General features: G+C 34.5%; 1 protein-coding gene across 1 annotated transcript in view; it reads right to left on the bottom strand.

Moving 5' to 3' along the window:
* Positions 1–27,503, bottom strand: part of EMCN (endomucin) — a 121,619-nt gene that overhangs the window by 45,785 nt on the left and 48,331 nt on the right. The window contains exons 4-5 of the mRNA XM_003899014.5: positions 23,768–23,884; positions 7,143–7,181 (exon numbers count right to left, since the gene is read on the bottom strand). Of these exons, the coding sequence (XP_003899063.2) occupies positions 7,143–7,181; positions 23,768–23,884 (156 nt within the window). The remainder of the gene's footprint in view (positions 1–7,142; positions 7,182–23,767; positions 23,885–27,503) is intronic.

The raw sequence follows: 27,503 nt of genomic DNA, 5'->3' as shown, positions 1-27,503 counted from the left end.
ATTTCTTTGCAGTTGTAAATCATATTGCTATAAATATACATGTGCAAGTGTATTTTTAATATGATGACTTCTTTTCCTTTGGGTAGACACCTAGTAGTGGGATTGCTGGATGATTTATCCATTGTTAAAAGTGGGATAATCCCAGCACTTTGGGAGGCCAAGATGGGCGGATCATGAGGTCAGGAGATCGAGACCATCCTGGCTGACACGGTGAAACCCCATCTGTACTAAAAATACAAAAAAAAAAAGTAGCCAAGTGTGGTAGCAGGCACCTGTAGTCCCGGCTACTCGGGAAGCTGAGGCAGGAGAATGGTCTGAACCCAGGAGGTGGAGCTTGCAATGAGCCAAGATTGTGCCACTGCACTCCAACCTGGGTGACAGAGTGAGACTCTGTCTCAAAAAAACAAAAAGTGGGGTATTAAAGTTCCTTGTTATTATAATATTGCTCTTTATTTCTCCCTTCATGTCCATTAATATTTGTTTTATGTATTTAGGTGCTCCAATGTTGGTTGCATATATATTTACAATTGTAATCTCTTGTTGATGCATTGACCCCTTTATCATTAAATAATGACATTCTTTGTCTCTTGTGACAGTTTTTGACTTGAAGTATAGTTCATCAGGTGTAAGTATAGCTACTTCTGCTCTCTTTATTATTTGCATGGAATATCTTCTTCCATTTCTTTACTTTCAGCCTATGTGTCCTTAAAGCTTAACTGGGTGTCTTGTAGACAGCATATAGTTGGATCTTGCTTTTTACTCATTTAATAATTCTATGTCTTTTAACTAGAGAAATTAATTTATTTGTATCCAAGGTCATTATTGATAAGAAAGGACTCATTGTTGTCATTTTGTTACTTGTTTCCTGATTATTGGTAGCTTTGTTTCTTTCTCTCTCATTATCTATCTTTGTAATTTGATAATTTTCTGTAGTGTTAATCTTTGATTATTTTCTCTTTATCATTTGTATACCTGCTGTAGTTTCTTATGTTGTGGTTACCAAGAATCTTCCATAAAACATCTTATAATCAACTATTTTAAGCAGATAATAACTCAAATTCTGTTGAATACAAAAACTCTATACATTTATCTTTCCCCTCACAATTTGTTTTTGATGTCACAATTTTCATCTTTTAGTATTGTGTATTTATCAGCAACTTGTTATAGTTTTAGTTATTTTTGACTATTTTGACATTTAACCCTCATGCTAGAGTTACACATGATTTATACACCACTATTAGAGTATTAGAGTGTTCCTGATTTTACTACGTATTTAGCTCTATCAGTGAGTTTGTACTTTATAGATATGTCGTCTGTATTTATAATAGTAATTGTCATTTTTTAAAAATTCCCACTTGAAGAACTCCTTTAAGCATTTCTTAGAAGGCAGGTCTAGTGGTGATGAATTCCTTCAGCTTTTCTTGTCTGGGAACAATTTTATTTCTCCTTTATTTTGAAGGATAGCTTTGTTGAACATAGTATATATCCTGACTTCAAGTCATCTACCCGTCTCAGCCTCTTAAAGTGTTGGGATCACAGGCATGAGCCACCACACCCAGCCCAGCTCATTACTTTAAATCGCTTTTCAGACCGTTTGTAATTTCTGCTTCTTTGAGGCCAGTTACTGGAGAACTATGGTTGCCTTGTGGTACCATGCTTCCTTGCTCTTTCATGTTTCTTGTGTCCCTGCATTGATGTCTGCATATTTAGTGATGTAGTTTCCTTTTTCAAACTCTAGCAGTGTTATTTCAGCTCTTTAAATATATTATTCAATCTCTCTTGAACTGCAAGGTTTCTATTGAGAAATCCACTGATAACTTAATGGCAATTCCTTTACATGTGATTCGATGCTTTTCTCTCGTTGCTTTTAAATTTCTCTTTGTCTTTGACTTTTAGCAGTCTAGTTATAATGTGCCTTAGAGAGGATCTCTTTGGGTTGTACATTTTGGAGGGCCTTTGAGCTTTATGAATCCAAATGTCTCTATCTCTTTTAAGACTTGGGAAATTTTCAGCAATTATCTTATTAAATAAGCTTTCTGTCTCATTCTTTGTTTCTTTTTCTGTTGTAGTATTTGCTTGCTTAATGGTGTTCCATAAGTCTTGCAGGCTGTCTTCACTATTTTTTATTATTTTTTGTCAGATGGAGTAATTTCAGAAGACCTATCTTTAACTTCACAGTTTTTAATCTTCTGATTGATCTAGTCTGCTCTTGAAGTTCTCTAATATATTTTTTATTTCATTGATCGAATTCTTCAGCTTCAAGATTTCTGTTTGGATCTTTTTATGTCTATCTTTTCATTGAATTTCCTAATTATATAATGAATTGTTTTCCTGATTTCATTAAGTTGTCTATTTGTATTCTCTTGAATTTCCAAGTTTCCTTCAGTTAATTATTTTATTTTATTTTATTTTTATTATTTTTTTGAGACAAAGTCTCACTCTGTCATGCAGGGTAGAGTGCAGTGGTGTGATCTTGGCTCACTGAAATCTCCACCTTCCAGATTCAAGATATTCTCCTGCCTCAGGCTCCCAAGTAGCTGGGATTAGAGTTGTGCACCACGACACATGGCTAATTTTTGTATTTTTAGTAGAGACAAGGTTTTGCCATGTTGGCCAGGCTGGTTTTGGACTCCTGACTTCAAGTCATCTACCCGTCTCAGCCTCTTAAAGTGTTGGGATCACAGGCATGAGCCACCACACCCAGCCCAGCTCATTACTTTAAATCGCTTTTCAGACCGTTTGTAATTTCTGCTTCTTTGAGGCCAGTTATTGGAGAACTATGGTTGCTTTGTGGTACCATGCTTCCTTGCTCTTTCATGTTTCTTGTGTCCCTGCATTGATGTCTGCATATTTAGTGATGTAGTTTCCTTTTTCAAACTCTAGTAGGGGAAGACTTTCAGTTGCATATGGGTCTGAGGCTTCCAGTTGGGCAGGGTGGCTCTGGTTACATGTAGGCACAGTGGGGTAATCAATGTGCAGCTTCTTTAGTTGTGATCAATGTCAGCAATGAATGTAGGTGCCTCAGTGGCCTAGTTTGTAGGAGCTGGTGGAAGTGATAGTGGCTGCATAGGTTGCTAGAGCAAAGTCTTAACAATTCTCCTGTTCTTGTCTTTCCCACAGTGGGGAGTCTTAGCTGAAGAGAACCATTTTTGTGTTTGGTCTGATATGGCCCACAGGCAACCATAGCAGGACTGGGAGCCAGGGCATAGGTGATCAGAGTAGCTGTGGATATAGGTCATGGGCTCAGGGTCTTGTGAGACTACTGTAGCACCTTGGACTTGAGGCATAGTTTCACTTTCCAAGATACAAATGAATGCAGTTTCCCCAGTAAGGCAGGGTCTGTTCCTCTGAGGCACACCTCAGCAGCCTAGGCCCAGAGTGCTGAAATATAGTTGAGGTTGTGACCCTAGTGGACATGGCACCCCACTGGCACAGCATGGTAGAAAAAGGAGTTTTTAGAAGCTTGGGTCCAGAGAGCAAAGAATAGCTGTAATTTGGGACCAGTAGTCAACAGAGGTCAGCAAAAATGTAGACACTTGGTGATGAGGTACTACGTAGTGGTGACTCTGGACCCTGGAATGGTGGGACATATCACTACCCCAGGCTCTGTGAGGCCAGGTACAGCAGCAGCAATGACGCAGAAATGGCAAGACACTGCTGTACCTTGGACCTTGGTGGGAGGGGTGCAGCACAGCTCCACTTCCCCAAGAGGCAGCGTGTCTCAGCAGTTCAGACTGTAGGGGTGTAGTGCAGTTTTGGGTGGGCAGGGCATGTGGCTGTTCAGCCTGGAGGGCAGGGTGCCACAGCTCAAGCCAGGCCCTAATTCTTTGGGATGTGTTGTGCCACATCTGTTTGGCCCCAGAAATCATGGTCATACGTGTCAGTGGAGCCTCTGGATCCCTGTGGGGTAGGGTACTGCATCAGCTATGGCACTGGGGTGTGCAATTGTTCTTGTGTGTCAAAAGCTCTGAGCCCCTGTGGGTAGTATGCTGTCTTCTCTGTGGAGCCAGGGCTGAGAGTTGACTGCTCTAGTGTGCCAGAAGTCTGTGATCCCAGATGGTGGTGGTGGGGTATGCTGCCTCATCTATGGCATTGAGGGGCAGGACTGCTCTGGTGTGCAGAAGACCTGAGGTCCCTGAGGGTTGGAGTGCCATTTCAGTTCAGCCCTGAGAGGAGGGTGCACAGTAATTGGAATGTAGGGAGTGGAGTAGCTCCATGGAACTTGGCCCTGGGGATAGGACATAGTAGCAGCTTGGCTGGAGGATGGTATGCTATAATGTGGGCTTGTTGCAGTAGTAACAAAACATCAGGGATGGAGGGATGCAATGCATACTCAGGCTTGGAGCAGGATGCACTTTTTCCCAAGATTGTACAGGGCAGTAGCAGCATGAGCCATGAGGCAAGAGGTAGGGGCTGAGAAGAGGAGGGAGGGGCACAGCATCAGCTCCTTCTCTAGGGATAGCTCAGTATGTAGACTCTGGGGCACTCCTTCAGCAGGCCTCAAACCCTATAAGGACTGCAGAAGTCTTTAGTGCGAAGACTGCGTGTGTCCATGGCGATGATGGTGGTTGTTGGGGTCCTCTTGCTTACCTTTTTCCTGCAGAAAGGGATCTCTTCTGGTTTTGAGTTGATCCCAACTAGGGAAATGGGATGGCAGAGGCAAGGTGTTTCCTCCTCTTTCCTATGTGGCCATCCTGTGTTTCAGTGGTCCACAGGATTTCTGCTGCTGTTCTCCAGAGCTTTCCTTTAGTTATTTTGATCAAAATGTAGTTGCTTGTTCATTATTTTTAGTTTTTTGTGGGAAGTGGGAAGAGCACTAGAAGTTTTTAGTTGGCCATCTTGCTGATGTCACCAACATGGATCTATTTTTGTTTTATAATGTTAAAATATTATATCTATGTATAATTGGTTGTAATTTACATTTTATATAGAATCCTTACTTATTTTTATCCCCCATACAGGTTCTACATAAAATCATCATCAATTTCTGGACTCTTAATAATAGTTTTTGAAGTCGTTGTAAAAATGTAACTTTTCAAGGAAATTAAAACTAGCTGCATAATGTTAAAGAAAATATCAAATGTGAGAACTGTATGTGATACATTCAAAGACTGAATACATATTTGCTTATATTTATAGAAAGGAAACACGACTAGTAATTCTATGGGCTACAATTTTATGTGAACTTCTACCTAAAACAGAAATATGAATTATTTTAAATAATATGCCTGTCTTTAATCCTATGGATGAATATTCCACAAATTTGGTATTTTAACATCTTTGATGCCAAATACATAAAACTAAAGAAGTCTTTAATCTGAAAAAAATAAAACAAAACACAGAAGTATAAAGAATGCCCTGTTAATAAATGTGTTAATTCATCTTTTGGGGGATGGTGTTTCTGATTTAGTCTTTAGCTGAAATACATATTTGAAGTTTGAATGAAAAAAATGAGACTCAATTTTCAAGTGGTTTATAGAACCAGTCTCATTTCTTTCTAATCCACTATTCAAATAAATTTTTTGTCTATTATTTGGCTTAGGAAAATTAGTTTACATAACTCGAAAAATAAAAATAGCCTAAATGAGCTTTTTATTCTACTAAAATCAATTAAACTTATAGCTGGCACTTTGTAAATAAAATTTCTTTAAACAAAATGAAGGATCCTTCAGTCTCTCCTTAAAGAGAACTGACAATTTGGCTGCTTCCCAATTCTTCATCTCTGACTTCTCCTTGATAATCAATCCATGAAGCAGAGGGGAAAGAAAATCTCTTCCCAGAACTGCATCAGTCTTCTCTCACTGGAAGCATTGTTTTTGTTTTGTTTTGCTTTTTTTCCTCTAGAGCCTGCCAATTTTTAGCCTATGAAGATGGAAGTAATAAAAAATATGGTGATTAGTGAATAAAAAATATGGTGTTTAGTGGAGGAAAGGGAATTAATAATATAAAAATAACTTCTTTAATAATGAGATATATGATACAGAAGAAGATAATTATTAAAAGTTAAAAGCATAATAATTTGATTCAAATTCCTCGAACACAAGAGGTAGAAGTTAGGCTAAGGTGATTACTTAGAATATTTGCTGTGAAAATGGAGCACTCATAATTTTTAATGTCACTCATAATTCTTTTTATTTTTGTAATTTTTAAAAAGTTATATGAACCTATAGGTTTATTTCACATTTTTAGTTTATTTTCATTTTTAAACTTTAATTTTATTCTCAGGGATACATGTGCAGGTTTGCTATATAGGTAAACTCATGTCATGGGGGGTTGTTGTACCAATTATTTTATCATCCAGCTATTAAGCCTAGTACACAATAGTTATTCTTAACGCTCCTCTCCCTCTTCCTACCCTTCACCCTCAGGTAGACCCCAGTTTCTCTTGTTTCCTTCTTTGTGCTCATGAATTCTCATCATTTAGCTCCCACTTATAAGTGAGAACATGTGGAATTTGGTTTTCTGTTCCTGTGTTAGTTTTCATTTAGTTTCCATATACCAAAGATAACCAGCATTGAAAGCTTATGAGATTTGTCATTTGTATGAGTACCAGGTAGGATGTAGAAAGATAAAAATCCCTCAGATAACTATGATTTCAAAACAAGAAGACTCAACATTGCCATCTTCCCGTGCCCAACGATTTTCAATTCCTGTTGCTCCATTATCAGAAACACATTCAGTCTAAAACTAAGGGTGGCAAATACGAGCACTAACTGGAATGATAACATTTTAGATTGTTAACTGTAGTTTCTAACATCATCTTTTTCAATACTACAACCAGATTTTATTAGAAAGTAAGAGAAGACATTTTGTACTTCTGGGAGAGGGCACACTGACAACAGAAACAGATCAAGAACAGTGGGTTCGGGGGCAGAGGACAGAGGACAGAGGGCAATTTCACACACTTTATACATTTGCTAGAGCTGGCTCCACTCACCTTAGTCACAGAACACTCAGAAATGTCTTTATAAGTTCTCCTGGTCTGCATTTTTTTAAACTCAAGTTTTTCTAAACATTTTATTTGTGATGTAATGTTTTCCCTTGTGCTATTTCTCCCTGCCCCCAAACTGATTGTTGTAACTTGTTTTATTCTTGAAATTTTACCCATGAAAATACCAAGAGAGAGAGAAAAGAGAACTTACCTGGTATTTTTGTTGTTTTAATTGAACTCTGAGTCTCAGCTTTAGAGGGAAAAAAAGAAAAAAAAAATACAATTAAATGTTGTATATCAGATCTATTCTCACAATTGTTTCAGGTGGTAAATGAGTATGAATTTTGGCTCATTTCTGATTCACTGTTTTCAAACCATAAAATCATGATTCTTCATGATTACAGGAAACTTCCTAGAAGGTTTTTAAGAAAAAGTGGTTCAACCAACTTTTTCTTTAAGGGCCAAACATTTTAGGTGTTGCAGGCCATAAATATCTGTCATAACTATTCAACTCTGCCTTTTGATGTGAAAGCAGCCATACACAATATTTAAAGAATGGGAATAACTGTGTGCCAATAAAACTTTATTTTGAAAAAGTCAGGTATTCAACTTTGCCTGTGGGCCATAGTTTGCTGAGTCTTGCTTTATAGGATCTGGTATAACCTCACACCTTGAATATCCTGAGATAACATAGAAAACAAAAATCCTTCAGTAAGTGCTTAATGAATGGGGCTGCCATGTGTCGTAATCCTACTAAGTCATGGTGCATCTCATGACCTGGAGAATATGCAGCAAAGTTCAGACAGATACTTTTAAAACGTAAGGAATTATTTTATGATATAGTCTAGGAAAGGTTTCTGCAAGGAAAGTCACTTGAAAGAATTATAATCAAAGATCACTTCAACACCTTTGAGTCCATGGAGCATTTTCAAGATGTGGCACATGAAAAATACAGAAAATAATTTTGGAACAAATAAAAGCCCAATAATGACATTTTTAAAAGTCCACTTGCTTCCTTTGTATATTCACTTGACTCTCTATATCAGTACCATAAATTTAACATGCCCAAAACAGAACTCTTGACTGTTATCTTGAAATCTGTCTCTTCCCTTGCTTTCTTGGATCAATACATGGTGCTATTTGTTTTCCAGTCGCACAAAACAAAACGTTAGAAGCCTTTCTTGGTCGCCTATGTTTCTCACCCTTATCAGCTCTAGTTTCAAAATGTATTCCAAATTCAAACAAGTCTCACTACCTTTTCTGCTACTGTCCACCCAGCACCTGTATCTCTCCCCTGAGTACCTGCAATAGCTGCTTAGGAAAATCTTTTTAAATTTAAACTTCACTGCTCCAATGGCTCCTATTACTCCTCAACTCATCTCCAACCATTCAGGCCCTGTTTCACTGTACTCCAACTCGTGGCTTTGCTGTGGCAGATTGAAGGCACAAGGCCTTTTCTGCTTTGAGGTTTTCTTTCTTTTCTTTCTCTCTTTCTTTCTCTCTCTTTCTCTCTCTCTCTCTTTCTTTCTTTCTTTCTTCCTTCCTTCCTTCTTCCTCCTTCCTTCCCTCCTTCCTTCCTTCCTTCCTTCCTTCCTTCCTTCCTTCCTTCCTTCCTTCTTCTCTTGCTTTCTGACTCTGCTCAGAAGTCGCTGTTCAGAGAAGTCTCCCCAACCACCTAAATTGTTTCCCCAGACCTTTTCACATCATTCCATCTCATTGCTTCATTCATTCAACAGTACTTTTATTACTACCACATTTTACTTTTGTCGTTAAAAAATTATTACTTTCTGTCAGGAAGTAACTCCATGGGGGCAGACTTCTTATCTTGTTCAGAGAAGTGATTCCAGTGCTTACCAGTAGAAACATATGGATATAATGAATGACAGTAGAAAATAATAATGTAAAAAAAAATTCTACCTAGCTGATTTCAATTTTTAAAGAAAAATGAATACTTTATTTAAAATTTCCTAGTTGGATAATTATAGTTACTATTTGCAAGCGACTTTTATGATCAGTTTCATATTATTAGTTGATACCTCTAAAGGAAATATTATATTTCCATTTTGCAGATCTGTAAACATTAGCTGAGAGCAGTAAAATTACTTTCTTAAGGAAAGAACCAGGTATATAGGCCAGGTCTGTTAACTCTAGTTTTCATCTTCTTTCAGTAAAATAAACAGCTTTTCCTTCCACTAAACTGTTCCAAATGGAAGCTTGACAGACTTCATTGAGAAGACAAAACCTTCTGATTATCCTTTCTTTGAATATTTTTAGCCTTCAAAAATGTGTAATAATTCTAGAGGAACATAATAAAGGAAATATAACTATACATTAAGATGTAGCTGAATCTTAATAAAACATATCAATTCAAAACCCTTCAATTGAACAGTGTAAGAGGTTTGGACATTTATATATATTAATGAATACATTGATATTTTGAGGACAAAATTCTGTAAGTCTCAAATATTTAATCAAGTATAGAATATTCCTTTTTTTCCCTGAAATCAAGAAGATATTTTAAAAATGATAAAGTGTTTCCATATAAATACAACTTTCAAATTTGGACTCAGTTCTGTGGATACAAAAGCTTGGTAAAGATGAGTGCTATGGAATATGGTTAAAGTTGTGAGAATTAATGAGTGAAGACATTTTCAATTATTCCTGTTTATTATTTATAACTTTCATAAAACACGTGTTTTGAGAAAAGGCCAAGCTTTGATCTATAAAGAATCTCAGGAAAGTCAAATACAAATTAGCAGTGTGCTTAGTTAACCATTCTCAAACTGAGATGTTTAGTAAGGACCGAAAATTTAGTCAAGGTGGTTGGCAATCTGTTTGTTGAGTTTGATTTTTGAATATGAAATTGAAGTCTTATGAAATGCAAATGAATTTTGAAATGCTAATCACATTAATCCAAAGTTAAACTTTGCTCAAGCATTTAGTTTTTAAATCAGAAATCTTGAACAGCAATACAACAAATAACTTTGTTAAATATTCTTATCTCACAAAGGATATTGCAGAATATTTCTAACTAACAAACTTACACAGAGAACATGATAATATCATTAACAGGTACAAGAGAAAGAATATATACATCTATTCTGATATATAATTCTCTACTGATTTGCTGTTGAATAATTTATTATAACCAATTCAAATTCTTTTCATCCTTTCTCCATATGGCATTGACTGAGTCATTAGACACAAGATTACTTCTCATCTGGCTAAACCATGACTTGTGACTAAGACTTTATCATCCTGAGGAGTCCTCTTGTATCTGCCTACTTGAAATGACATAAACTAATTAAATAGCATATGAGAAATGTTATAATTAAGTCCAAAAATAAGTTTCATAGACAAAATGTGCAATTCACAAAATAATATTGAAGCTGGGTGGGTAATTAGATAAACTAATGTTTTCTAGATTGTTGTGTGAGAGATTCTATAAGGTAGTACCAGAAAGCAGCATTAAATAAGATTGAAACATTTAATGAGAAAGTTGTTTCCTTTTCAGCTTTCTTGCAGTTTACTTGGTTATTTGAATGAGAAAATTCTAAAATTTTAATTGGATGCACATATATCGTTAATATCTAACATTTGCTTATAATAGTTTATTTTATTAAAGAGCAAGCATGTCTCAAGCTGAGCCTCAAGCAAAGAACAAACTCTAGCTAGAATTTTATTTTTTTATTTACATAGTAGTGATTTTTACAGCTATTGTTTATTTATGCCAAGCAAAACTGGTTTTTCATTTATGGTAGTTTATTTTTCAAACAAATTTAAGAATAAGAAGTGCATTGATTTAAAGAAAAACATTAAAAAATAATAACACAGATGATATACATCTCTAGCAACACTCATGAAGTTGTGGGAAATATCAAGGTAAAGTCTAGTAGAGGTCCTTGATAAATATGAATGTGTAGAATTTGAATCAGCAATTAGAGGAAGGAGGAGAAAAATAGGAATTAAAAATATACAAATGAAGGGGCAAATAAAAAATATACACATTCAAGAATAAATCAGGCATAGTGGGCAAGAGGACAATCCTGGTTAGAATTGCAGGTTTATATTTATTCATTCAGTCAGTATCTTGTCTTATATTTATTGAATACCTACTTGTCAAGTGCATGATGCACCTAATTAGAAGCGAGTTGTTTTCTAAATCCTTAGATTTAGATACTTTATGTACAATAGTTGTCATGAGAACAAGTGTGGTATAGTGAAAGATTTATAGGGTTTGGGGCAAGAAAAACAGGGTTTTAATCTTTTAAATTTAATCTTGGCCAAGTCACTTAGTGTTTCTGAACTTGTTTCCTTGTTTGTGAAATTGGTATCATATATACTTACTTTGCCTGGCTTTTAGGAGAATTACTATGGCTAAAAAATGAACTAAAATGTATTGTGTTTGTTTGTGTGTGTTTATTTCTTTATATGATTTATCTCCCTTAATCTTCACAAACATCCTGTGAAAGTATAATCTTATTTTAATTACTTTACAGATGAAGAAACTGAGGCACTGAGAAGTTAAGTAGTGGATTAAAGACCACAGCACAAATAAATAGTTGTGCTGCTTTTTGAATGCAAACAATCTGACATCATAATCACTATCCATAACCAATAAACTAACTTACTGTTGGCATGATTGAGGTGCCAAATTTTTATTTTATGAAGGGTGTGATGCCTTGAAGAACAAAGACCTGGTGTTGACCACTCTCATGTTCAGCTAGTAGCTTATCTAAAATGCCTACTTGGTTATTATAAAATTATCTTTGCTTTTTGTATAAAAATAAACTCCATATTAAACTAAGATAAATTATGCAAAAGGAAATATATTTGATAACCTATCTATTGTATATAAATGATATCAATTCCTACTTAACAGCATGCTGGTTGATTATAAATGTTATTAAGAGAAGCCAGATTATCTTTTCAGTTTTCAAATCTCTAATATTGTATTCACTGTGGTAGAAGAAACTCTCACTTGGCAAACCCTTAAAGGTGTTTCTAACGAAGTATTTGCTTTAGTAGAGTTCCATATTGGAGTTCTGCACATCCCAACATATCATCTATCTATAATCTTATTCTGCATTCTTGCCTCAGCCAAGTTACAATTCAGTAAAGGGAAAAAGAGCAATAGCCTCTCCTTCCCTGCCAATCCCTTACAATGTGCAAGATATTTCCTTTAAAATCTGGTTGTAGATACCAGAATGACTAAGTTACCAGCAAGAAATACATATGTATTGTTTTCTTCCCTCCGTCTCGTCTTCTTTCCTTTCTCTTCTACCCTCAGAAACCAAGAGAATATGCACGGGAATTTTTTTGTTTGTTTGTTTTAAAAAAGGGTTAATGAGAACATCATGTTTTCAAGTCATTAGCAAAAAATAAAAAATAAAAATTATATTAAAAAAATAAAGAGCTCAGGAAGAGAAAAAGATTTGCAGTTTTACAAGGAAGTTTTACCCTCAATTCCTCCACAGTTTTCTACTGAAGAGTGTGGACCTTGGTTATTGACAATTGATACTTCTTTTGAATCACCCTTCAGTGCCTACCAATGTAGTTTTGCGTATAGTCAATGATAAATGCATGGATTATGAAACCTAAGTATAGTGAGGGCTAATGCAAGGACCTGTTCTGTGGTGAGTTAAATGGTGACTCCCTGACCTCCTACTACCAAAAGATAGGTGGACCTGGAACCTATGATCTTATTTTTTTTAGCAAGAATATAAAACTAATATAGATCATCAAGATACTGTGAGATTTCTACTCTAAGTAATCTAAACACAGAAGCCACTATCCTCTTTTGCTAAGCATACAATTGCTTTTTCTGCAGAATGTGTTTCGGGTGAGAATATCGGATAACTGTCACCAACGATGTCAAAGTATAGATCTTTCTATAAATACTAATTAAACATTTGGTGTCTTGTACTTTCTTTAAGAAAGTCAAGGTTCAAATAACCCTCTTTATCCCTGATAAAGCTCCTTCCCATGAAACCTTCTTTGTCTGATATTATTGTAGTCCCTTCAACTTTCCTTTAATTAGTTTTACCAAAGTATACCTTTTCCTGTCTTTTGTTTTTAATCAATTTATATTTAAAGTGAGTTTTCTGAATACTGTACATATTTGGGAAGAGGCTATGCTTTTTATCCAGTTTAACAATCTTATTTTTATAAATAAAATGTTTAAGCAATTTTATTTTATGTGATAAATTATAATTGATTTTAAGTACACACTGTAAAAATTTTCCATCTGTTCTGTTTCTTTTTTCTTATTTATTGCCTTCTTTTGGATTGAGTCTTTTTTAAAGATTTTATTTATCTCCATTATTGATTTTACAACAGTATATTTATAACCTTTCTCTCATTTTGGCATTTGTGCCATTGTTATGCAGTTTGTTTCTACATATGTCTTAAACCTTCCATACATTTTTGTTATCTTATCTCTAAACAATAAATTGTCTTTTGAAGAGACTAAAAATGAGATAAAATTCTTTTATAGTTGCTCACATATTTACCATTTCAAATGCTCTTCATGCCTTTATTTAGATTGAAATTTCCATCTGGTACCATATTTTTCTGTTCCTGAATGTCTTTATTGATTTGAATTTTGCAGCTTTTGTGTGTCTGAAAAATATTTACAGAATTCTAGGGTGAAAAGTTTTTTTTTTTTTTTTTGGCTTCCAATACTAAAAATGTTGTTTCACTGTTTTCTGGCAGGCATCGTTCCTGATAAGACTCTGCTGTAATTTTTATCATTGTTCTTTTCTATTTAATGTGTCATTTTTTTCAACAGCTTCTTTCAAGATTTTCTCTTTATCTCTGGTTTTCCTTGATTTGATTATGATGTGTTTTGGTGTAGTTTTCTTCCTGTTTCTTCAATTTGGGGCTCATTAAGTTACCTGAATCCATGGGTTTATAATTTTATACACTTGGATTATCTTTCCTTTTGTTCTTTTTTTTTCTTGAGACAGGGTTTCACTCTGCCACCCAGGCTGGAGTGCGGTCGCATGGTCATGGCTTACTGAATTCTCGATCTCCCTGGCTCAAGTAATCCTCCTGCATCAGCCTCCCAAGTAGCTGGGAATACAGATGCCTGCCATTACGCCTGTCTAATTTTTGTATTTTTTGTAGAGACATGGTTTCACCATGTTGCCCAGGCTGGTCTCAAACTCCTGCGCTCAAGTGATTTGCCCGCCTTGGACTCTCAAGTGTTGGAACTACTTTAGGGTGGGTGAGCCACCATACCTGGCCCTTCTTCAAATATCTTTTCTGTCCATCACTCTCACATCTTCTTCTGGAATTATATGTATCTTAGGCCCCTGGGTTGTCCCACACCTCACTGATGTTTTATTCTTATTTTTCTGGTCTTTCTTCTCTCCAATTTATCTAGTTTCTATTGCTATGCTTCCTGTTGAAAAACTCAAAATATTAGTTTTTATTGATCCACTTTATAGTACATTTGCTTTCCAATTCATTAATTCCCACTTATATTTTATTGTTTTCTTCCTTCAGTTTTTGGGGGGTTTATTATTTCTTTTCTCTGCCTTATTGAGATGGTTGTTCCAGTAATTAAGTTTGAACCATTCTTTTTCCTGCCTAATATATGCATTTTAGAGCTATAAATTTTACTGTAAGATTGGCTTTAATTATATTGCACAAGTTTTGGTACTCCATATTTTTATTTTCATTCAGCTCAAACTATTTGCTGATTGTCATTATGATTACTTCTTTGACACATAAGTTACTGTAGTTTAAAATTTATGAGCATATCGTTATCTTTTGGTTTTTGATGTTTAGATTAATTCCTCTTTGATCAAGAGACACACTCTATATCATTTAAATCATTTAAAACCTGTTGAGACTTGCTTTATGACACAGGCTATGATCTATGATAGTAATCAATTCTTATCTACTTGAAAATAGTTCACTTTCTTTAGTTGAGGTGCAGTGTTCCACATATTTCCATTAAATTAAGTTTGTTAATTATATTGATTTATGCTACATCAATACCTATATTTTGTCAACTAATGAGAAAGGTACATTAAAATTTTCACTAGAATTGTGGATTTGTCTTTTTCACTAAATTTTTGCTTTATACATTTTCATGCTATATGATAATAAGTAAAAGTTTTAACTTGTTTTATTTTCCTGGAAAATTAACTATTTTAGTATTATGAAATGTTCCTATTTATTTCGATTTAATTTTATTGCCTTAAATTCTACTTTTTCTGATATAGATGTATTTTTTTCAGGGTATATCCCTTTTCACTTTTTAAAATTTAACTGTTGTATGTCTTTTTAAGGCAACATTTAATTTGTTTTGTGTGTGTGTGTGTGTGTGTGTGTGTGTGATCATTAGGGTTTTCTATTAATAAGATCATGTTATCTGAGAACAGAGATCATTTTACTTCTTTCTTCCCTATATGGTTGCTTTTAATTTCTTTTTCTTTCCTGATTGCTCTGAATAGAACTTTCAGTACTATATTCAATAGAAGTGATGAGAGTGGACATCATTGCTTTGTTCCTGATCTTAGAGGAAAAGCTTTCAACTTTGTACTGTTGACTATAAAGTTACTTGTGGACTTTTCATATATGAACTTTATTATTCAGGGCAATTTTTAAAAATGTATAGTTTATTGAGCATTTTTATCCTGAAAGGGTGTTTTGTCAAATGCTTTTCTGCACCAATTGAGATAATCATGTGGCTATTGACCTTCATTTTGTTAATGTGGTATATTACATTGATTGATTTTCCTATGTTGAACCATCCTGCATTCCACAAATAAATGTCACTTGAAACACGATGTCTAATCCTCTTAATGTGTTATTGAATTTGGCTTGCTAATATTTTGTTGAGGGTATTGGCATCAATATTCATTAATAATATTGGTCTGCAGTGTTCTTTTCTTGTAGTTTTTGTGTATGATTTTGGTATCTGCCTAATTTTAGTCTCATAGAATGCATTTGAAAGGGTTCCTGGCCGGGAATGGTGGCTCACACCTGTAATCCCAGCACTTTGGGAGGCCAAGGTGGGTGGATCATGACACCAGGAGTGCAAGACCAGTCTGGCCAAGATGGTGAAACCCTGTCACTACTAAAAATACAAAAATTACCTGGGCATGGTAGTGGGTGCCTGTAATCCCAGCTACTTGGGAGGCTGAGGCAGAGAATTGCTTGGACCTGGGAGGTGGAGTTTGCAGTGAGCCGAAACTGTGCCACTGCATTCCAGCCTGGGCAACAGGGCAAGACCCTATCTAAAAATTTAAAAAAAAAAAAAAGTGTTTCCTTCTCTCTCTCTCTCTCTTTTTTTTTTTTTTAATAAGAGTTTGAGGATGATTGGTGTTAATTCTTCTTTAATTTTTGGTGGAATGGTTTAGTGAGGCCATCTGGACCTGAGCTTTTCTTTGTTGGGAGGTTTATTTTATATCATTATTTTATTTTATTTTTAGGGCTGTTTTATCTGCTAGGCTATTTGATAACAGTATCTGGGGCCTAAAATATTTCCAAGGGCCTAGTGAAATCTTTGAGATCTCAAACACAAAATTATTGCCTCCATTATACAAAAAAATCAGCAAAATCTAAATTAATAAATTATTCCTTAATGTGTCTACAAAATGCATACAACCTTAAAATCCTTTAAGGTCTGAAACAGTTCTGATCCCAAGCACTTTGAATAAGGAATATTCAACTTGTATCACTTTTATAACTTTTGTAAATTTTATAAGTTTTTATAACTTTTATAATTTTATAACTTATAATCTATAAATTTAATTAACATAAGATGTGAGGGCAATTCAGTGTTTGAAAAGGGGGACCTAAAGTCAGAAGGCGTACAGCTAACCAAGGCCTTAAAACAGCCTACACTCCGACAACAAACATACTCTATCTTCTTTTCAATTGAACTTCACTCATGGTTTTCCTTTTCCCAAAATGACTCCTTCCTCCTTTGAAGCTGGTGCTTACTCCTCAAAACTTATTCAATACTAGACAAGAAACTCTGTCTCCTCAGAAAGCTCCACCTTTTGTGGTTTGAAATTTCCTTTATCATGTTCTGTCTTGATGGTAAAACCTCATAAATATTTAGCCTTTCTCTGGGTGCTAGCGGCTCTCTTCAGCATGGAGAGAGGTTCTTTGTCCTGAAAGATGTCACTGTTGAGCTAGAGAAGCAGGCAAATCCATATGAAAAAAACAAAACAAAACAAAACAAAACAAAAACAGTATTAAACTGACTTTCCAGTGGATGCCAAGTCTTCTCTGGCTTTCTCTGTCTTGAGAATTACATGAATTTGTAGGACTTCTTTTAGTTAGTTTATTGAGTTGGACAACTCCTCCTAGTTGGACCCATTACCCTCAGATGCTCTCTCTCTCTGTCTCAAGAGAGAGACAGAGAGAGAGGCTGTTTTCTAATATTTTCAGTATATGAAAATATTTTGTGTGTGTGTACACCATATATATACATATGGTGAACAATGTGATGTTTTGATATATATATGTATTGTGGAATGATTAAATCAAGCTGATCAACATATCATCTCACATACTTGTTAGTTTTTTTGTGGTCAGAACATTTAAAATCTACTCTCTTAGTAATTTTAAAGTAGAAAATACATTACTATTAATTATAGACACTAGGTTGTAAAATGGTCTCCAGAAAGTACTCCTCCTAACTGAAACTTTGTATCATTTGACCAACATCTTCTCATTCCTACCCTACCCAACCCCCCACCCTCCAGCTTCTAGTAACTACCATTCTACTCTCTATTTCTATGAATTCAACATGTTTAGATTCTATATGTAAGGGAAACCATGCAATATTTGTCTTTCTGTGCCAGACTTATTTCAGTTAGTATAATGACCTCTAAGTTTATCCATGCTGTCACAAATGACAGATTTTCCTTTTTTTTTCAGAAAAAATAGTATCCCATCGTGTATATATACCACATTTTCTTTACCTCTTCATCTGTTAATGGACACCTAGACTGATTCCATATCTTGTCTATTGTGAATATTGCTGTGATGAACATGAGAATTAAATATCACTTTGATATACTAATTTAATTTCCTTGGATATGTACTCAGAAGTGGGATTGCTGGATCATATGATAGCTATATTTTTAATTTTGGGGGAACCTCCTTTCAGTTTTCCACAATGGCTACACTATTTCATATTTCCATCAACAGTATACAAGATTTCCTTTTTCTCTACATCTTTGCCAGAACTTGTTATCTCTTGTCTTTTTGGTAACAGCCATTCTAACAGGTATGAGGTGATACCTCATTGTGGTTTTAATTTGCATTTCCTTGATGATTAGTAATGTTGGGAATTTTTTAATATGTCTGTTGGCCATTTGTATGTCCTTTTGTTTGGGAAATATCCATTCAGATCCTTGGCCCATTTTAAAATTGGGTTATTTGTTTTCCTTGCTATTAAATTGTTTGAGTTCCTTATATATTTTGTATGTTAACCTCTTAACATTTGTATCGTTTGCAAATATTTTCTTCCATTTTATAAGTGTATTAGTCTGTTCTCACACTGGTAATAAAGACATACCTGAGACTGGGTAATTTATAAAAGAAAGAGGTTTAATTGAATCACAGTTCCACATGGCTGGGGAGGCCTCACAATCATGACTGAAGGCTCATGAGGAGCAAAGTCACGTCTTACATCACGGCAGGCAAGAGAGCTTGTGCAAGGGAACTGCCTTTTATAAAACCATCAGGTCTCATGAAACTTATTCACTGTCACAAGAACAGTATGGGAAAGACTGGCCCTCATGATTCAGTTACCTCCCACCAGGTCCCTCCCATGACACGTGGAAATTATGGGAGCTACAGTTCAACTGAGATTTGAGTGGGGACACAGCCAGACCATTATCAATAGGTTATATCTTCACCCTGTTGATTGTTTCCTTTTCTGCACTGAAGCCTTTTCATTTGATACAATCTCAATTGTCTAATTATGCTTTTGTTGCCTTTGCTTTTGATGTTATATCTGAAAAATCTTTCCACAGACTAATGTCAAGAAACATTTCTCCTAGGTTTTCTTCTAGTCGTTTTAGAATTTAGGTCTTTCAAAAATGTAAATAATATCATATCATTGCCCTGCTCCCAACTCTCCATCACATTGTGTGTCCAATTAGAATAAAATTCTCTGTCCTTACCATGGCCTGCGTGGCCCTGTCTGGACTGACTCTTGATTCCTGCTCTAATGGCATCTGCTACCTTTTCTTCCCTTCATTCCTTCCACTCAACCACAGATGACTTCTCTTTATTCGAACAACTTAAATCCACCCACATATCAGCACCTGTGCACTTCGTATTTCCTCTTTGAATTCTCTTCCCCAAATATCCATATGTTAACTTCTTGACTTTATTTAGTTCTGTTTCCAAATGGTACTTGTTCAGAGAGGGATTTTTTTGAACACCTTATGAAAATTGGCACTACCATCATCACTTGCTTTTTTTTTTTTTTACTGTTTTATTATTATTTAGAGTATTGCTGATATTGAATTATTAATATTTAACTTATTTATCTTTTTCATCCACTAGAAGGTAAATTTCATGATAGCATGGTCTGTCTAATATACAACGATTTATCACAATCCAGGATAATGCCAGGTACACAGATAATCCTCTGAAAGATTTTTAGTAAATAAGATAATTTTTAATTCAAAAAGCCCATATTTTAAAAATAACAAAGTCAGAGCACTAGATTAATGAGAAGTCCTGTCTTAAAAATTCTAGGATTCTAGAAATTTGTTTCCCTTTAAATAGGAAAAATACACACCACTCTAAGAGAATAGGAAAAGATTAGAGAGAAATGTTTTGAGTATGATCTTCTTTTTGGATCTGATTTCCAACTTTCTAGGGAATAAAGCAACAAATCTCACTAGCTCTTCTACTCTAAATTAAACCTGTACTGTTTTCATCTTGAGATGAAATACCCACAATGTATTTGTCTGATATTTCTTATCCAAGGAACCATTGCCCAGATGTTTAAGAGGGAGCTGAATCTTCAGCTGTTCAACATTAAACCAACAGTAGATTGTTTTGTTTTCTGTCTATCTCTCTGTCCAGTATCCATTAATCCTAAATGTGTTTATGTGTGATGGGTGGAAAGGGAGTGGTGCTCTCCTAACCAGGAATCTGGGAGAGGTACTGGTTTCATCACTTGGCAAATGGAAATGTGTACAATTTCATTATATCAAGTAGGGTCTATGTTGGGCAGTAAACACCTTGAGAAAAGAAAGGAATCTAGGGAATAATGGCTGACCCAGAAATAAATGTAATAATAAATTCTAAAAAAGTTTGTATAAAACTTGTTTATCAAATAACAAAAGCGATGGCCAACAGTAAAAACGCTTATTTCATTATCCTGCTTTCCAGAGTGTTTCATTTCTTAAGAAAATGACTTTGATGTGTTTTTTTTAACTACTTGGAAGAAAGCCATTTTAAACTGAGTTTAGAAGCTAAATCAATACAACAGTTCCCAGAACTGAGATGCAGAGAGCATTCTACTTCATGAATTGGAGTGGAATTAAAAGTCTTAATTGACTCATGGGCTGACCACATACTTCTGACATGTACTAGGTTTAATAAATCACAGACCCTGAATGACATTTTCTTCCTCATAAGTCACTGAATGGGTGAGTATTTAGTGCAGGATACAAATTATTTGAGTTTAATTTTCCAGAAGCTGCTATATACTTTGCAGATGTATATATAGTAGTTTTATTTTTATTTTATAGGGGCCATCATATTTTTTTTTTTTTTTTTTTTTTTTTTTTTTTTTTTTTTTTTGAGACGGAGTCTTGCTCTGTCGCCGAGGCTGGAGTGCAGTGGCGCAATCTCGGCTCACTGCAAGCTCCGCCTCCCGGGTTCACGCCATTCTCCTGCCTCAGCCTCCCGAGTAGCTGGGACTACAGGCGCCCACCACTGCGCCCGGCTAATTTTTTCTATTTTTAGTAGAGACGGGGTTTCACCATGGTCTCGATCTCCTGACCTTGTGATCCGCCCGCCATCATATTATAGGTAGATGAATTTTGGTTTCCTAAAGGTGCCTTTTAGATATATATTACTTACAAAATAGGTTCTACTTATCAGAAACCAAACCACTACTACATGAAAATGTTATTCATATGAAGAAGAGATGATTCTGCTCTTCAAATTCCTCTACAGGGTGACTGTCCCATTACAAAGAAGTATTAGTTTACAATTATAGTGTGAAATTAGACTCCTTCTGGGCAAACTTCTGTATGTTGTGCTTGAGATGATTATAATAAAAAAGAGAAAAATTATGTTTCTGAAGTTTCTAGACAAGAGTAGGTCTTGGATAGTCACAATTTCTACTTGCCATCTCTTTCTACCTTAGAGATTTCCCAAGAAAAGACTTAGACACTATGATTCATCTGTAGCTATTTCTTATTAAGGACTATGGATACACCAAAAATGCATCCATTACCTATATTCCTAACTCTTCCAGTCAGGTATGTTTACTATACATACAAATTACTTATATCATGGAGGCGAGAATGTGAGAAGTATCTGTTGTGAGGAAACTGGAACTGGAAAGCTATCAGAAATCATGGGAGTTCTAGCTTCTATTTCTCTCTCTGCCTCACACAAACAATTTAATTTTGCTCACAGGGTATTCCCATCTCCCAACATACTCTCCATTCTTTTCTGTCAATCCTGTTTACTCATAATAACTGCTTCTGGATGCCATAGGTATGCACATGAATTACCATGACTACCGCAGACTCCCACTACTAAACTTTGCAGCTTCAATTCCCGTAGCTAACTCCTGCTGTTTGTTTGTTGGGTTTTCTAGTTCAGACTATTCAGAAAGAAAATTTGATTGGCTAGGCTCATCATTTTCTTTCCTTTTGTTTTTCAAAAAAGCTTTATCAAAAATATGATTTACACACCATTAAATGCATGCATTTTAAGTATACAAGTAATAATTTTTAGTAAATCTGTAGGATTGTGCAACCATCAATATAATCCAGTTTTAGAGCAGCTCCATCAACATGAAAAACTCTGGTGAGCTTATTTAGAATCAATTCCCACTCCCATCTCCAGCTGCAGGCAACCACTTATCTGCTTTCTGTCCCTATAAAATGTCTTTTCCACATATTTACTGTAAGTGGAATATACCACATGTCATATTTTGTGTATGGCTTCTTTCATTGAGTATAATGTTTCTGAGGTCCATACTTGAATGCAATAGCTTTAGAATAAGTTTTGAAATTGGGTTGTGTCCTCCAACTTTGTTCTTTTTCAAAAATGTTGTAACTATACCAGGTCCTTTTTATTTCTGTACAAATCTAGGGTCATCTTACCAATTTATTTTAAAAAACTGGGATTCTGGTAGAGATTGCATTAAATATATTAATCAATTATTGATCAATTTGGAGAGAATTATCATATAAATATTGAGGTTCCTAATCTATAAAGATGTAATGTCTCTTTAGATATTTAATTTTTCACCAAAATAGTTTGTAGTTTAGTGTACAAATCTTTCACTTCTATTGTTGAATTTATTTCTACGTATTTTATACTTTCTGATGCTATTGAAAATGGAATTATTTTCTCAATTTTATTTTGGATTGCCACTGTTAACATACAAAAATATAATTTACTTTTATGTATTTTATATCTTGTGCTACAAACCGCTCTTTAGTGGTTTTAGTAGTTTTATAGTGAATTCTTTGAATTTTCTACATAGATAATTATGTAGTCTACTAATAAAAAATGCTTTATTTCTTCCTTTTCAATCTAAATGGATCTATGTATTATCCATTGTTGAATTGTACTGTCTAAAACCTCTGGCTATAATGTTGAATAAAATTGATAAGAACAGACATCTTTGGTATGTTCCAGATCTTAAGGGGAAAACATTAAGTCTTTCTTTATTAGGTATGATGTTAGCTGTAGGCTTTTTGTATATGCCCTTTATCAAGTTGAGGAAATTTCATTATATTTCTAGTTTATTGAGAGTTTTTAATATGAATGAATGTTAGATTTTGCTGAATGCTCTTTCTACATGTACTGATTTTACTAATTTGTTGTATTACTTTATTTGGTTTTCATATGTTAAACCAATCTTGCATTTCTGGGATAAATCTGACTTGTTCATATTTTATATTCTTTTTTACTTGTTACTTATTTTTTGCAATATTTTATCGAGGATATTTGCATCTATGTCTAAGAGCCATATTGGTCTGTAGTTTTCTTTACTTGCTTTTTCTTTTCATTCTTTTCTTGCTTTGGTATCAGGGTAACATTAGCCTCAGATAATAATTTGTGCAGTGTTTTCCCCTCCTTTACGTTCTAAAAGAGTTTGGGAAGAGTTAGTATGATTTATTTCTGAAATACTTTATAGAATCGACAATTGAAGCCATCTTGGCTTGGGGTTTTCTTTATAGGAATATTTTTAGTTCCCATTTCAATTTCTTTAATCATTATAGGTTTTTTTTTTCTTCAGATTTCCATATCTTCTTGAGTCAGTTTTAGCAATTTATTTCTTTCTGACGATTTTCCCATTTCATCTAAGTTGTCTAATTTGTTGGCTGAGCTGTCCTTTTAGTGCCAGGTAATATCATAGATTACTGCCCAGTCTTGCGTTAATCTTCATTGTGACCCATTCATTTGTGGCTGCAGTGTAATAGGGTATCTCTGTAAAAGATGAGGCTGCCAAATGATTGTTCTATTGGGTAGAGACTAAGAGACAATTTAAACAGGACATAATTCCTTGGCAGTTGTATGCTGGAAAACATTCTGAAACTAGTTTTATCCAACACACTAGTTTAACACTTCAGCACAAATCCTCATACTTACTCTTGGGTTTGGAACTTTGCAATGCTGAAACAGCATTTGGAGGTGTAACACTTGTTACTGTTACGTTTGAAATGATGGACTTATTCTCCCTGACATCAGGAGTTGTGACTCTTAATCCTGTAAAAAGAATGAACAGTCATCAGGAGTATAACAAATCACCAGATCATCTTATTAATATTCATATTAATATCCAACTAAAACTTGAAGATTAATTTCTAGAAGTCTTCTGACCAAGCCTTAGAAATCCAGCATTTTAACATTCACCTTTTGGTGATATAATTAATTACTTTAAAGAATGTAGAGGGACATTAACTTCTTGTGTAGGTTATCTCACTTGATTATCATGGTAATCTTATGAATTAAGTAATCATGATGATAATTATTTTATATATAAGACTCAGAGAAATTAAATAATTTCCCCACAATCACATAACTTGTAATAGGAGAGAACCATGACCTGAATTCAAGCCTTTCTGATGCAAAAGTTAATCACTCAGTTACCCTGGGAAAAGAAAGGTAAGGATGTGGTAGTAATTAAGTATAGCACTATTGTTCTCATGCCACTTGGGAAAATATTTTCAAGCAGGTGGAATAGTCAGGAGATAAGGGATAATAGGACATAAATGGAATACACTTTTAATTATACTTAGTTCATTTTCTTTGAAAAAAAAGAAAAATTTACAACAAAAATATAAGCTGAGCTTTTCAAAGATAACATTTGAATAAGATGACTTGAAACAACTTATATTTGCCTATATATTCTGAAAAAAAATCAATGCCCTTCAGTTTTTTCAGTCTAGTATGGAAACATTGGGCTAGTGAAGAAATGCAGACATGCCATTTACTGCATGCTTGGTGTTAGCTAGATGTGACGCTACCTGGAGATGAGGGGAAAGCAGTTTAGTAGATGTCTAACACGGAGTAGAATGGAGCAAGAACTACTGGTGCTTTCTAGAAGTGCAGTCAACTTCCATTCTATGTCAACAAGTATCTACTGTGTAATACAAATTCTTAGTGCAGTTGAGGAAGTCATGCTGAAGAAAGGGATCGTTTGCAAGAAGACTTCATAGACAGTAGATAAATATATTTTTCTTCAGGTAAAAGGCCTTTGGAAATTAGTGTGCAAACAAAATGAAATAAATTGAAATGTAGTCTACAGTGTTAATCCTGCATATGAGAGAGAATGAGTGGGAATGGCCATACATTTCAGAGGTTAAATAGGGAGGAAAATATGTGAAGTAGAGATATGCCTTATTATAGCAAGAAAGCAGAAATTGGTATTCTTGTTAGCATGGAAGTGGGACAGGTCACCCAAGGTGCAGAAACTCAACATTTGAGGATGGAGGAACTCCTGGGGGGTAAAGATTTTGCTTCCCACTGGAATTCCAACATATGTTTGGGAAAGATCAGAACAGGAGTTTCTCTTCAGAAATCTTTGGAGAAGAATTCTTCAGCTGAGCTAAAATTGGAAAGCATGAAAAAGCTATCCTGAAAGCCTCAAGAGTTCCCTAGTATCAAGCAGACTCAACAGTCTTGGTGGAGGGAAAGAGAATATATAGCTAAGAAAGATGTGGAGAGCTCCCAGATTGGAAATATACAAAGAAAGGAGAAAAATAATGGAATAGCTGGGAATGTAACGCTAAAGATTTTGCTTAAAGAATTGCCTATTATAAATGTGGAATATATTTCACAAATGAGAATTAGAGCCTACACTCAATGTAGGACAGGTTGTCAGTTATACCACATGAAGTAGGCCATGGAGCAAATCTTGAATGTTTAAGGTAAATCAAAATATTTTAAAATATTCATGGTAAACCCAAACTGAATAGAATAAAAGATGCTGCCACAGCCACAAATTTTTAAACTTTACTAATATACAGAAATGCTTCAAATCCTAGTCTCAGGAGAGAAGAATCTATGCATGGTTGACTAACATTTATTAAGATATGAGAATCATAGTCATATTAACATCTTTTTGAGAAAACTTCCAGTTGTGTTTATGGTTAACACATAGTTTATTCCAGACTACTGCCAATGAGTAATTCACACCTTCAGATAAAAAGTAAATCAATCTTGAAGCTAGTCTTTAAATCTAAATACTTTCTACTTTCCCTTACATAACAATATGTACCTGCTTTCATCTACAGTTATGAATTGCACTATAATCCTAGACAATAGTGCATGCATTAGGTTTCACAAACATAACTTTTCTGGAGAAATATTAATTTATTAGAGAATTGCATCAAGCTACATTGGCTTTACATTTATGACTTGTGTTTTTGAGATTCATGTATGTTTAAGTCTTAGCTTTTGGTATAGGTGGGATGTATTAAAGACAAAACATAAGGAATTTATCCATATTTGAGTTGGAAAAAATGAGAATTTAACACAAGAGATGCTTGAGGGAGTCGTATCAGTACCAGATTGTAAATGGATAAAAGAAACCTTGATTCCATGCATGTCCTTAGGTGAAAACCACTGCATAGGGCTGAGAGGAGTGTGAGGGAGAGGGTCTGTTTTATAATTATCTTGGAATTATTAACATGAAATTTATTTTGTATATTTTGAGGAATTAAGTTTATTGAGGAAAACTGTAAATCAGGATATTAACTACATTAAGAATCTAATGTGTAGTTATCAATTAACTTGAAGGGAGGGTTTGTGATCATGGATTTTAATTTTACAGGGAGGGAGATTGGCAGTTTTATTCCTTTGGAATTACATAATTTGAATTATAGCATTGTTTTATCTGATGCCCACAGGAAAAATGTCTGACCACTTTGTCTTAAGCAATAGAATAAAAGGTAAGAGACTTTTGACAAAATTAGCATTTACTAAAATACATGCTGTAGACTACTAGTACTGTGGTATATTTGGTTTTACATGAATCAAAGATGCTTTTAAAACATTTAGGAATAAATTTAATCAAGGAAATGAAAGCTGCACACTGAAAACTATAAAACATTAATAAAAACTAAATAATTCACAAATAAATGCAAAGATACCCTATGATCATGGATTAAAATAATTAATATTAAAATGTCCATAGTACCCAAATTGATATATAGATTTTTAAAAATTCCTATCAAAATTCACAAGTCATTGTTCACAGAAATAGAAAAAAATTAATTTGTGTGGAACCATAAAGGATCCTGAATAGCAAAACAATCTTGAGAAAGAAAAATAAAAGTAGAGGCATCACACTTCCTAATTATTTAAAATTACATCACAAAGCTACAGTAATCCAAACAGTATAATACTGGCATGAAAACAGACACATAGACCAGTGGAATAAAATAGAGAGTCCAGATATAAATCTAAACATATATGGTCAATTGATTATTTTCAACAAGGGCGCCAAGAGGTTACTATAAGGAAAGGATAGTCTCTGCAATAAATTGCACTGGGGAAACTGTATAACCACATGCAAAAGAATGAAATTGTACCCTTATTTGACACAACACACAAAAATCAACTCTAAATGGATAAAAGACCTAAATGTAATACCTGAAATCATAAACCTCCAGAAGAGAAGATAGGGGCAAATCTCCTTCACATTGGGCTCAGTGATTATTTTTGGATATTACATCAAAAGCTCAGGCTACAAAAGCAAAAGTAAATAAATGGGACTACATCAAACTAAAAACCTAGTGCACAGTAAAGGAAACAATTAGCAAAATGTAAAAGCAGCTTACAAATTGAGAAAAATAATTTGTAAATTATATATCTGATAAGG

This window comes from Papio anubis, chromosome 3 (genome assembly GCF_008728515.1).
Source record: "Papio anubis isolate 15944 chromosome 3, Panubis1.0, whole genome shotgun sequence".
NCBI classification, from domain to species: domain Eukaryota; kingdom Metazoa; phylum Chordata; class Mammalia; order Primates; family Cercopithecidae; genus Papio; species Papio anubis.
This window is presented reverse-complemented; position numbering and strand designations above follow the sequence as displayed.